Source organism: Nicotiana tabacum, chromosome 16 (genome assembly GCF_000715075.1).
Source record: "Nicotiana tabacum cultivar K326 chromosome 16, ASM71507v2, whole genome shotgun sequence".
In the NCBI taxonomy this organism is placed as follows: domain Eukaryota; kingdom Viridiplantae; phylum Streptophyta; class Magnoliopsida; order Solanales; family Solanaceae; genus Nicotiana; species Nicotiana tabacum.
The window spans coordinates 26,109,128-26,121,452 of NC_134095.1; the positions used below are offsets into that span (position 1 = coordinate 26,109,128).

The 12,325-nt window shown below is 34.4% G+C and overlaps 2 protein-coding genes across 5 annotated transcripts; both read left to right on the top strand.

Annotated features, from left to right (window-relative positions):
* The first annotated feature begins 549 nt into the window (after positions 1–549).
* LOC107781685 (putative lipase ROG1) lies at positions 550–6,996 on the top strand. Of its 4 annotated transcripts, none has more exons than XM_075232661.1 (10): positions 550–1,377; positions 1,884–1,951; positions 2,600–2,670; positions 3,205–3,474; positions 4,165–4,325; positions 4,387–4,442; positions 4,654–4,706; positions 4,873–5,002; positions 5,448–5,545; positions 6,485–6,996. In XM_075232661.1, the coding sequence occupies exons 1-10, from the start codon at positions 1,100–1,102 to the stop codon at positions 6,554–6,556; spliced, it is 1,257 nt and encodes a 418-aa protein (XP_075088762.1). In that variant the 5' UTR covers positions 550–1,099; the 3' UTR covers positions 6,557–6,996. The 4 variants fall into 4 exon arrangements, with proteins under 4 accessions (XP_075088762.1, XP_075088763.1, XP_075088764.1 ...); XM_075232664.1 differs by having other exon boundaries at positions 707–1,377; positions 1,889–1,951; XM_075232662.1 differs by lacking the exon at positions 5,448–5,545 and having other exon boundaries at positions 6,485–6,643.
* Positions 6,997–8,618: 1,622 nt separating this feature from the next.
* LOC107781686 (EPIDERMAL PATTERNING FACTOR-like protein 2) lies at positions 8,619–10,093 on the top strand. Its single transcript, XM_016602421.2, has 3 exons — positions 8,619–9,332; positions 9,462–9,499; positions 9,590–10,093. The coding sequence occupies exons 1-3, from the start codon at positions 9,224–9,226 to the stop codon at positions 9,848–9,850; spliced, it is 408 nt and encodes a 135-aa protein (XP_016457907.1). The 5' UTR covers positions 8,619–9,223; the 3' UTR covers positions 9,851–10,093.
* Positions 10,094–12,325: the final 2,232 nt, after the last annotated feature.

Below are 12,325 nucleotides of genomic sequence, written 5' to 3' on the forward strand. Positions count from 1 at the left end.
CATTACGCTCAATAAAGCTTCTATCCAATTGGTTAGAGTCTCGTGCTGATAACGTATTATAAAATAATAAAAGAAGAAAGTATTAAAGCCCATCTGTATAGGCTTATTTTAAGTAGTTTTTAAGTCAAAATAGCTTTTAAGCCATAAGTTAGGATTTCTAGCTTTTGGCTTTTGGCTTGTTTTTGTCATTTTAGCTTAAAAATAAGTGGTTAAAAGCAATTTTTTTTAATTTTATCCAAACCCTACAAAATGACTTAAAAGCTATTTTGGCTTAAAAGCACTTAAAATAAGTCAATCCAAACGGGCTCTTATAGAGAAAAGTAGAGAATTTTTTTTTATTGATTTGAGATGAATTACAATGGAATAAGACCTAAAATGTCTACATTTATTTTAAATAAAACTTTATTTATAACAAGTTATACTTATTTAGTAAAATTTGTAACACGTATAAGATTTGTGCCCGTAATTCACTGATTACATTGTCCTCTGCATAATTTTTCACTCAATGGAAGATTACACGCTACTCTTTGATAAATTTGAGAATGTGACTAACAAGGAAGTGTGTACGATCAAAATGTCATTATGGGATCTTTACACAAATTCCCTTCTCCTTTATTCCCCTTCCAAAGTGTTCCATAGCCTCTAACTAACGATGTACTCTTTGTCCAAAAATATATTTAAATTTAAAGAAAAAAGAAAATCAAGCAGTCAAGGTTTAGACCTTTTCTAAATTCTAAAATCTTGATTGACTGAAACATTTCATGAAACCAGAATTCCAAAGTTCCTCTTATCATTCAACATGCCTATTTTTGATTGCTAATTTTAGTAGTAGTAGTAGTAGTAATTTATTTGTGTCAGCAAGATTTAGAAGAAGGTTCCATATTTACTATTCAGCAGCCTCAGATGTGGACTACTAGAAGGTCCCATTGCTTCTATTAAGAAATTTCCTTGCCAAAATCCATAAATGCTGAACTGAAATTCCAAATCCAAAGTACCCAAGATCGTCTTCAGGCCGCATCACTATTTGACCCACAAATAATTTTCTGTTCTTTGTTATTTTTTCTTTCAATATTGTTGGATTTTAAGTGATTATGCGAAAATGGGTTCATCAGAAATGGGAAAAGATTCAAACTTTACTGATGAAGAGAGAAAATCTGAAATGGATATTATTGAGAAGAATGAGAATAGCAATAAGAAGACAAGGAGAAGAAAAAGGTCTTCTATTTTCCCTAGGTTCGCATGTATGAGATTGGATGATGAAGTTTCAGTTGTTGAGACACCTTCTGGTGAATGTAGTTTTGATGTGGAAGCTAGTCAAAATGGTCATGCTCCTCCTCCTCCTCACTTAGTTGTTATGGTTAATGGCCTTATTGGCAGGTGACTTTAAAATCTTATACTCATTTTCAACATTAATTCTTTATATATTATTGAGTTATTTCAATTGATTTATATAGCCGACTTCAACTATTTTTATAACGAGACATACATGAGCAGAACTAGGTAGAGTGAAAATGATCTTTTTCGGTTATATCATTATATGTGAGCTGTTGAATCCCCTGACATGAAGAAAAAATCAAATATAGTAGTAAAGGGGGTTCAAAACTGCTTTAGGTCATAGGTTCAAATTTCAACTGTGATATCTTAGAATTTTTTTGAATCCCCTTGTATAAATTTCTAGTTCCGCCACGGGCGAGACATAATAGTTACTTTTTGTTGTTCCTTTTTTTTTTTTCTCAATAGTTGTTATAGGTTAATCACTTGTAAATCTGGAAATGTATGTGCTGATTTTTGTTGGTAATTTTAGTTGTTGTGTTGTGATGGTGTTATATGATGAGAGATTAGTGTGTTTGGCTTTTGATGGTTTGACATCTCTGCTTGTGCAGTGCAGATGATTGGAAATATGCTGCCAAGCAATTTGTGAAGGCCTATTCACGCGATGTCATTGTTCATTGTAAGCTTCTGTTCTTGACTCAATTCCCTGCTTCTGTTTTAATTCTATTTATTTGTCCAGACGTTCGGTTGATTGAAGTGATATTGTAGCGTTAAATGTCATTACTTTGGGAACAGCAGCTACTGTTTGATCACATTTATATGTATGATTGACCAAAAAAGAAAGGCAGTCATATTTCTTCTTAGTAAGTAAGAAAAAATGAATGTTGATGCAAATAAGAGAACTGCCTCTTTTCTTCTTTTCTCGTTTCCCTGCAACTACATAACAGATTACCATATTTCTAACTCTAACAACAGGGACAAAGTCGACCGACTACATAAGCTAGTCTATAGCTTAATTTGATACTCATAGATCGACAATTTTGAAGTTGGATATTTTTTAAATGAAGAATCAACTGGTAGTATTAGAACTCCTTTTGTTTCTTCAAAGGAAAGTAAATATAGAGGTCCTTGGAGAGAATTGGATAACTTTAGCTTTTGGCATTACAATTCCAAAATTTTATTGGTTATTAGTTTCTGAAAACTAGGATGGCTTCCAATTTTGCGTTGATTTCATGTTTCCACAATCTTTATGCATCTATCTGTCAGTTAGAGCTATATGTTTCCTGTATTAATTCCAACTATTTCCTAATTAATATTCTATTTCCAGGCAGTGACTCTAATTGTTCGACCTTGACATTCGATGGTGTTGACATAATGGGGACAAGACTAGCTGAAGAGGTGTGTATTGAATCAATTTAAATTAACTCCTGTTCATCAACACAAACCGCTCCGCCACTCTCATTTTATCTGACCTACTTATGTTGTGGGAGTCAAGAACAACCATGATATTGGAAACCAAACTAGGTTAAAAATATTCTTCTTCTTTCCTTCAATGAGTTTCATTGTACCTATGCCATTGTTTCAGTCCAGTTATTATCTTTATCCTTCTTTCAGATCCTTGTTTTTGATTGACTTCTCCGCCCATATAGACCTTAATTCTGCATTGCCTACTGAAGATGTACAGTTGAAGCTATTGACCAATTCTTTTGTCTTCCAAATATTAGCTCTTGCTAACATACATACCTACCCTTGTTTGTTAGTTGCTAAGGATTTTTTCCATTTGTTGTACAATATGGGCTTTGGTATTGTATTAGGATGACATCTAAACTGATTCTTATTCTTCAGGTCTAACATGTAAGTTTGCTTATTTGCTAAGCAAGACCTACTGGAACTTAATTTTTGCTGACTTTTGCTTTTTGTACTTAATGTCAGGTATTATCTGTTATAAAGCAGCATCCACATCTACAGAAGATTTCTTTTGTTTGTCACTCCCTAGGTGGCCTGGTATCTAGATATGCAATTGCGAAGCTATATGAACAAGGATCTGCAAGAAGAGCTTGTGGAGAAGAGATGGAATGTAGTCTTAATGGTTCCACTAATTTGTGTGTGGAAGAGGTATCGAAAAGAAAAATTGCTGGGCTGGAACCCATGAACTTTATAACCTGTGCTACGCCACATCTCGGTTGTAGGGGGCACAAACAGGTAACTAGAGGCCTTTTACTCAATCCACGTTATTGATCTTCTGTTAAATTCTGATATTATGAGAAATTTGCAATTTTAAGTAAAATACACTGTTAGATAACAGGTCCTTAGCAGCTCAACCCCAACCTAGCCTCAAAAATTTAAAAGGAAAAGGAAGAGGAAAAACAATAATTGGGGCAGAGAAAGATATTCTTCCAAATGAGCTTTGACTTACACTACTAACGAGGAAATTTACCACCAAAAATGCATTATAGGTTCTCTCAGGGTAGACTTCAAAGAAGATTTTCGTTATCATGCATACTGCTTATTCAGACATTCTTTTGAGATTAAACAACTCACGAATGTCTTTGACTTTAAGTGGACAGTCACTCATCTGGAAAAAATGTTATGCAAACTCGCCTAACATGAACATGATTGCATTTTAGCTGCATCAATACTTACGCTTCTTGAAGTTTCATTGAAATTTTGTATGGTTTTGAATATTTTGGTCTAGTTTCATTTTGAAATTTCCTTATCATATAAGTGCATGGTAGTTAGTGGCATGAGTCATCAAGCATCCCAAATAACTATGTTGCTTTAGTTTCATTCTGCTTCTTGCATGTCAATACTTATTACTTATTTCCAAAACGGGGTGGGTGGGGTGCTGGGGGCAGGACAACCAACTTCTAACGTCTCTTAAAAATATTGTAGGCTCCAGCATTCTGTGGGTTATACACACTTGAAAAAGTTGCATCGAGTTCCTCATGGTTACTTGGAAGAAGTGGAAGGCATCTCTTTTTGAAAGATTGTGATGAAGGGAAACCTCCTCTTCTTCTTCGAATGGCCAGTGATTCTGAAGATCTGCCATTTATGTGAGTGATCATTAACTTCAAAATTTTAAGCAAATGTATTATATCTAACTTCTTCTTGCAGATCTGCTTTGCAGTCATTTAAGCGTCGTGTGGCCTACGCAAATACAAGTTTTGACTGTATCCTCCTGAACCTCGTCACTCTTCGTTTCCTCTTCTCTTTCTTATTTCTTTAATCTTCAGTGTATTATATATCTAGAATCAGGTGTCCATGACTTGATTCCATGATGAGATAATTCAACAGTGGGTAAGTGTTTATGCTGATAAGTGAAACCCTAATCCCATCAGTTGGCTAATTTCCCGTAATGCAAAAACCTTGACACTTGTATAGATCTTGTTGGGTGGAGTACATCATCTTTGCGGCGCAGAAATGAGCTTTCAAAGGTAAAGTTATATGACATTTGAGTTTTAGTAGCAAAAGCTTGCATCACACAACTAATACTTCTCTTTTCAGTGTCGGAACTTGAAAAAAGGGGATAAATACCCACATATTGTAAATGTAGATGAGGCAACAAGTGTTGCATCACACAACTAATACTTCTCTTTTCAGTGTCGGAACTTGAAAAAAGGGGATAAATACCCACATATTGTAAATGTTGATGAGGCAACAAGTGTTAGTAATCAAGAAGAAACACCTACTGAGGCCAAAATAAATGGACGCAAGTCTAACGAAATGGAAGGTCAGTGTCTTTTTTCTTCTTTTTATGATATTGAGGAGCAATTTTAAGTATGTTAGCCTTCACTTTCGGAAACTCATACCTTCATTATCCTAACATGGGGGGTATATGGCCATTGATTCTGCATATTAGTTGCATCTTGCGATGTATATGGTCTTCTAGTGCTTTTGTAAGAAAGTCTAAACTCAAACGCATCAAACTAGTGCCAGCTAAATGAAAAGAGAGCATGGGACTACTTCACACACTAATTCCAGTATTTTACATATAATCCCACCTTCGGACTTAAGCTACTTGTCTCAACTGTATAAACGGTAGAATTTACCACTTCCTTTAAGTAACTAGGGAATCTCAATGCACATCACATGGTTTTTCCGCTTTGAGCGTTTTTATGATTAGCTTGATCATCCTTTTCTATTGTTTACCTTTTCTTCATGGTTAACTGCTGCAGAGGCTATGATCAGAGGTTTAACAAAGTTAAGTTGGGAACGAGTTGATGTTAGCTTCAAAGGAAGTAAACAAAGATACTTTGCACACACAACAATTCAGGCACGTATTTGTTCTGTCTTGAACATACTATGAGGAGTTTCTACTTACGATGTTTCTTCATGATAAATCATCATGCATTTCACCATATACCATTCTCTTATGACCTAGGCAAATTCATTTTTCATACCTATTTACTCAGGGATTTTTGTTTCATGTTTACGTGTTTGCATTCACTTATTTATCTTGATGCTTTTGCTTCTTTTCTTTTTTCCCTGGAAAGCTCATAAAAAATCCACCTTTCTGTCATATTTTGGTATAAATCAAGATATGATCATAAATTTGCATGGGCTGATAGATGGATTGTTAAAGCATACTATAGTAATGTTAGACAATAATAAAGGTGACAGAGAACGGAAAATTAGATTTAAACGGGTAACTAGGGCTATAATCTGTCAAGGACAATACAACAAATTATGTGTCAATCCCGAGCTAGTTGGGGCATATGAATCTTCACTATCCATTTTGTTTCATTCGAACCAAAGGTCTTAACTGATCCCGAAAAGAAATCTACAGAAATCATGGTCATCAACTATTTGTTTTCAACAAACAGAAGTAAATTTGGTAGTTTTGTGATTTTCTTTCTTGAGGTTCTTCAAATCAAAGCTCTACGTTAATATGACGAGAAACAGAGAAGAGAGGAGGGGGTCAAAGAAAGAAAATATCAGTCTTTACGGAAAGTATAGTACATCAAGCGTCCTGCTTTTAGATGTATATCCCAAGCATTAGGACTATCGAGTTCTCAAGTCACACATAGATCCATTGCATTTTATCTCTGAACTTGCAAAAAACCTCCACCTTTTGTCTTGAAGTCTTTCACCTAAAAAAGTGCTGCGTTTTAGGCCAAAGATTTTTCGTTTGGTCCTGTCTTTTGTGCTTCGTTTCGCAGGAAGGTTATCTACAGTAGCAAGTCTTTTAACTTCCTTTGTTCTGCAATTTCAGGTAACGAATTATTGCTTTAATTCTGATGGAGCAGATGTTATACAACACATGATCGACAATTTTGCTGTATAGAAGTAGGGAAGTTGCTGTTTTTGAAACACCATATTGGCTGGAGGCCTGTGTAATTTACAGAGCCTGCTGCATATTGTAGAGGGATACGTGCATATGAATTCGATATATAGAGATGTTACGTCAAAGTTCAAGGTAGGTGTATCATTGTTATTAGAGCAACAACAACAACAAATTCGGTGTAATCCCATAAGTGGGGTCTGGGGAAGGTAGTGTGTATGCAAACCTTACCCCTACCTATGAAATGTAGAGGGATTGTTTCCAATAAACCCTCAGTTCAAGGAAAGATGAAAAAAAGATCATTGTTATTAGAGCATATAGAAAATTATTTGTATAGTTTTTGGGCTCCAATTTGGATATGTAGTTCATGCAGTTACCTCTCTTCAAATGTAATGATAATGTGTACTTCCTGTATTCAATATAAATAAATGATGTGATTCAAAGAATGAGAGTTAGACTTCTTCATCTTCACTTTGATTTTGGACATTGATTGTTAAAAGTACAATATTTCATTCCTTTAAAAAGTATTTAAAAGACAGCTATATACGTAACTGGTAAAGTTGTTGTCATGTGACCAGAAGGTCACGAGTTGGAGTCGTGGAAACAGCCTCCACTAGTACGGCATCACCCCATCTCCCAATTTGAAAAACAAAAATAGAGGAAAGAAAGGTCCTTTAATTGAAGTGTACGTCAATGCAAGTCCAGTTTGGCCAAGTCCAACAGTAGCAAAAAAGCTGATAATAAAGCAGGTAACCTAAAATCAGGTTCAGGTAAGATTTGGTCCCTACTTGCTGACTACTGCCCTTAATGCATGATGTACTACGCACATAAGCAGCTCAGTTTTTTTACCTGCTTTTCAAAAATCTTATTTACTGCTGGTCCGTCCTTTCCTCCTGCCAAAATAATAACTGAGACTTTTTGTTAACAAAACCAGTTACTCCTATTATTTCATTTGCAAATATAGGTGAGGCGCATGTTTTATTTTCTCTGAAATTTACCAAAGTTCCTAATTTGGGTAATAGAAAGCAGAAAAACAAATCTAATAATACCAGCCATATATGTAACACTTTACAGCTATTAATTATAACCTACAAAGACAAACCTTTGCGTGCTCAAACTAAAGCCAACTGTTCACTGTAATATGTGACCTACAGTACTGTTTTAAAGAGAGTGAGTAGTAGTTTTGTATGTCAAAAAATGATTGCTCATATCTGCCACTTTCATTATTATGGCTTTGAAAACTGAATTGCTTCTTCTCTTGGTAATTGTATTTGCCTTACATAATCTTATGATCAAAGAGTAGGTTGTCAAGATTTGCCACTTATTGTTCTTTATTGTCAATAAATAACACAGTGCAATGTCTACTACAATTTGAAGTTGAAAAATTGAGCGGCAAGTTATTTACCTAAAAGTTCAATAGCAACAACAACAACTCAGTATGATCTCACAAGTGGAGTCTGAATATGGTAGTGTATACGCAAATCTTACTTCTACCCTAGAGTTAGAGAGACTGTTTCTAAAAGATCATCGGCTCAAAAAGATGCAAAGAACTAAAAGTTCAATAGCTAACTACGCAAATTACTGATGATCAGAGAAAAAAAGTCTTGCGAGAGGAACATTATTAAGTGAAAGAAGCAAGACGGTCAATCTCTTTCAAGAGTAAGAGATGAATTTTATCTAGAAAAATTATTTTGAGCTCATAAAAAAATATAGAAAATAACTATTGTTATCATTCTTGTACCTCTTCCTATAAGAAAGTATTTGTCCACGAAATGAAAAAATTCCAAATCTTTTAGTTAAAACTTTGAAGAGTGTGACTTGTCAAAATGTGATTGAGCGTGTGATATGACCAAGTATGGTACGAAATAAAGTTGAGAATCGTAGCATCATACAACAGTTTTTGCGTGGATTTGGAGGTAACCTTTCTCATCATATTCAGGGCTCGTGCAGATTCCACCATTGCCTAAATAACACCCTATACAAACCTACTTCCCTAAAATCCTTTTCTCGGAAATTAAATACTACTACACTATTTCAAGAAACAGTAAAAAAATAAAAATAAAGACAGATCATAGAGTGATATAACGTGTTATAGTTGAATTGCTGAAAAACCAAACAAACCAAAACAGTAACAAGAGAGGGGGATGTGGGGGTGAATTTACCAATGAGAGGGGGACAAAGTGAGTGAGAATGAAAGACCATATGCTATACCAGTGAATTTACTTGTCCCTTTGTGGAAAAAGCTCTTCTTATCACCTGCCCCTCCTCTTATTTTTTATGACTGCTCAAATTCATATTTGTTCTATTAACTGTATTATTATTATTATTATTATTGTTTCTACCCTTCCTCCTCCTCCATTTTTTTGTACAACTTCTTCAGTCTTAATTTCTCTGCCAACAAAACAGTTCTTGGAATTTCTGAAGGGCTCATAATACGAGGTTTTAGGTCATTCCCTTTTCAGGGATTCTCCTCTACTTCTTTTTTTATACCATGTTCCATACTTCTATCAGTGTACTACTAAAAAGAATGTGTTTTCTCTTCTCTTCTTAAACATTATGGGATTGAGTTTTCATTCATTCTTTGAGCAGCTTTTCTCAATTATTCTCACTTTCTGGTCTTAAGATACCAAACTTCTTTGCTTTTTTACACTTTCTGAAGAAGAAAGTCCAATGGCATGTACTCAGCTTTGTGTCTTTTGCCATAGAAATCTACAGACAATCATCTTTTTACTACTTCTGTTCATTTCAAGCTTGACACATGTTAAATTCATGGCTGAAGGTAAGAGGGTCATTCCCAGTTTTACTTCAAAACTATAAAAGATTCGATCTTTTGCTTTGTGTTAGTCACGATTTCATTAAGAAAGAGAGGGTCCTAAATAAGAATTTTCAAACTTTAACCATTTTGCAGGTAGGAGAATTCTCAAGCTGCAAACTGGAATTACTCAGGTGAGTTCTTGATCCAAAATGCCTCATCTTTTTAAAGTTCAATAGGAATATTAATGAGAAATTATTGTGCATATTTGTTAAAAAAAACAGAGGAAAGATGAAGAGAAGATGTTAAAGGTGAGATCTTTAATAGGTTCAAGGCCACCAAGATGCGAAGGAAGATGTAGAAACTGTGGACCATGTGAAGCAGTTCAAGTCCCAATTGTGCCAAACCTCAAACACCAGCAATTAAGAAGCCATCAATTCAATGCATTCCCTAAATTCTTAGCATATTCAAGAGGTGATGATATCTCCAATTACAAGCCTATGTGTTGGAAATGTAAATGTGGCAACTTTATGTTTAATCCTTGACACAGCTAGCACAAGAATAGATCCTTTTTTTTGTGTGTGTATGGAGAAAATAAGTTTCTTCAAACTGTCTATATACATGAAATTTTTAAGTTAGCTAGCTTCTGTAGATTTTGCAGAATCAAGATTGGTGATTATGCACATTTTGTATATCTTAGCACTATTGTAGCACCATCTTCCCCTCCCCTTTCCTCCTTTTTTTTTTTGTTCGAATACAAAAATCTTAGATAATTAGCAGAGATTAAACAGTTCTGGATTGCCAATTGATCATCGTTTGGTTCATGTGTTAGTCAAACGACATCGTTTGGTTGCACAGGTATCTTGCAAGATTTTTTGTGTATCTCTAAAGCAAAAAAAGAGGGGTTGGTTTTCTTTCAATGGGCCTCGATTCTCTAAATTTTATGCAAACACCACTCTACTACAGTCTCCTCTGTCTATTACTACTATCATTAGTATTTAAATGAGTACTATAATTTTTGTCATTTCTATGTGATCTGTCTACTTTTATCGAGTATATTTGTCATAAATATTCATTTGAAATTTATTTATGAGTTATTCATTGCATAATTTTTTTTTATACCGTCTACAAACCTTGTGTTTTTATCATTATTATTATTTTTAAAATTTCTACTATTACTACTTGTTCCTTAATTCAACATCCTTTCTCATGTGTGTGTAAAACCCTAAAATCTGGTATAAGGAAATTTGCAATTCACAAATTTCTTTATACTTGAATGACTTTGTCTATAAACTCGATGGGTCGTTTAGTCCAGGTTAGATCCTGAATTAATTAGGCAGACTGTTGCTCATCAACAGAAGCCCAGAAATAAAAACGTTTGGGCTCAGGACCTACAATACGTTTCATCTTCAGTCTTCGCTATTACAATATTTTGTGGAAATGATACTAGGCCACCACTTTTAAGCATCTTGTTTAAAATATATTTATAATTTATACTATTTGAAAATTAGGCAGTTCGCTCAAATTTTAGGACATCATATTCTAAAGTTTGAAAATTTTATCCAGAAATTTGAATCTTGTGTCATGAATTTTAAATTAGCAATTAAGAAATTCAGAACACTTAGTCCTGAATTTCAAATTAGCAGCTCACAAATCCAGGATACTTTGTAATAACCCAGTCCGCTAGTGATATTGTCCGCTCTGGGCCTAGGCCCTCACGGGTTTAAAACGCATCACTAGGGTCTAAGGCTTGTTAATCTTAGTGGCGGATACAGGATTTTCAGTTCATGGGTGCTTAACTTTTTTTGACGTAAAATTACTACTAATACATCGTATAAGTATGCAACTATTTAAATATGGAGATAAAAAAATTAATGAGAAAACTATAGTACCTATATGAACGATGCCCCAAATATGTGATGTGTAATACAATTTACGGTTCTGGAGGAATCCTTGGTTTTTAAAAGCACATATTCTTTTCTTTCTTTGCAATGGTGAATTAGATAAAGTAACAAAAGAAAGTTAAAAAAAAAAAAGGTAAAACAAAGTTAGAACCAAAAGAATAAAAGTAGTAGTATTTGATAAACAAAAATCGCAAGAGAAAACTTAAAGAGCAAAATAGAGACCTAATAATTGGAGCAAAAGAAAGTTAGTGCTTGATAAATGGAGGAAAAAGTCTAGCTAGGAGCGTGAGATTCGGTCTCTCGACCATAGACTTTTAGAGCCCTTCAACACCCATCATAACCAAAGCACCCACCAAGCCTTTTGTTATCTAGGTGCTTGCTATTTTATTATATCCCTTTTATTAAATTCTCTATATAATTATATGTGTTCGGGGTCGAGGTTAATGGGTGCTCGAGCACCCCATTTTTATATGTTGATCTGCCCCTGGTTAATCTGACCCACCATTGGCAAGACTAACATAAGAGTGGATCTAATACCATTTGCAACAGCTCGGTTCGATTGACCGTTCTGGACCTAGGTTTAAAACGCGTTACTAGGGTCTAAGACTTGTTAATTTATATACTCAGCATTCGTCTTGTATTTTGTCGATGTAAGACTCTGTCTAAAATCTGGGTGTTACATATTTAGTCCTGAAATATGGATGAATTGACTAATTTTTAAATACACCGTAAATTTTGAATATATATTAAATAGTGGGCTTAAAAATGGCTACATGTGCACTTCGCCCCAATTTTTTCAACTAAGTTAATGCTGATACGTCTTTGTCACTTTTGTACGAGGACTAAAATTTCAAGTTTGAGTAAATTTGAAGCTAAAAATGCCAAACAAAAAAAGAAAGAGAAAAATGATGGCATATTTGGGGTGAGTCGAAACTTTTTTAATCATTTTTTGGACAAAAAACACTTCTGTACTACTTTAAAAAAAAGTTACATAAATGAGTAAACCGCAGTATAATACTGCGTTTTACTAAGATGTTGGGCTCAGCTATATTTTATTAAAGTTGTTCGCAGTATTATACTGCGTTTTAAGTAAAACACAGTATAATACTGCGAACA

Coding starts and splice junctions, on each gene's coding strand:
- LOC107781686 (XM_016602421.2), top strand. CDS start 9,224: ATGGCATGTACTCAGCTTTGTGTCTTTTGCCATAGAAATCTACAGACA. Junction 9,333..9,461: donor TGTTAAATTCATGGCTGAAG/GTAAGAGGGTCA, acceptor ACCATTTTGCAG/GTAGGAGAATTCTCAAGCTG. Junction 9,500..9,589: donor TGCAAACTGGAATTACTCAG/GTGAGTTCTTGA, acceptor TAAAAAAAACAG/AGGAAAGATGAAGAGAAGAT.
- LOC107781685 (XM_075232661.1), top strand. CDS start 1,100: ATGGGTTCATCAGAAATGGGAAAAGATTCAAACTTTACTGATGAAGAG. Junction 1,952..2,599: donor ACGCGATGTCATTGTTCATT/GTAAGCTTCTGT, acceptor TTCTATTTCCAG/GCAGTGACTCTAATTGTTCG. Junction 4,326..4,386: donor TCTGAAGATCTGCCATTTAT/GTGAGTGATCAT, acceptor TTCTTCTTGCAG/ATCTGCTTTGCAGTCATTTA.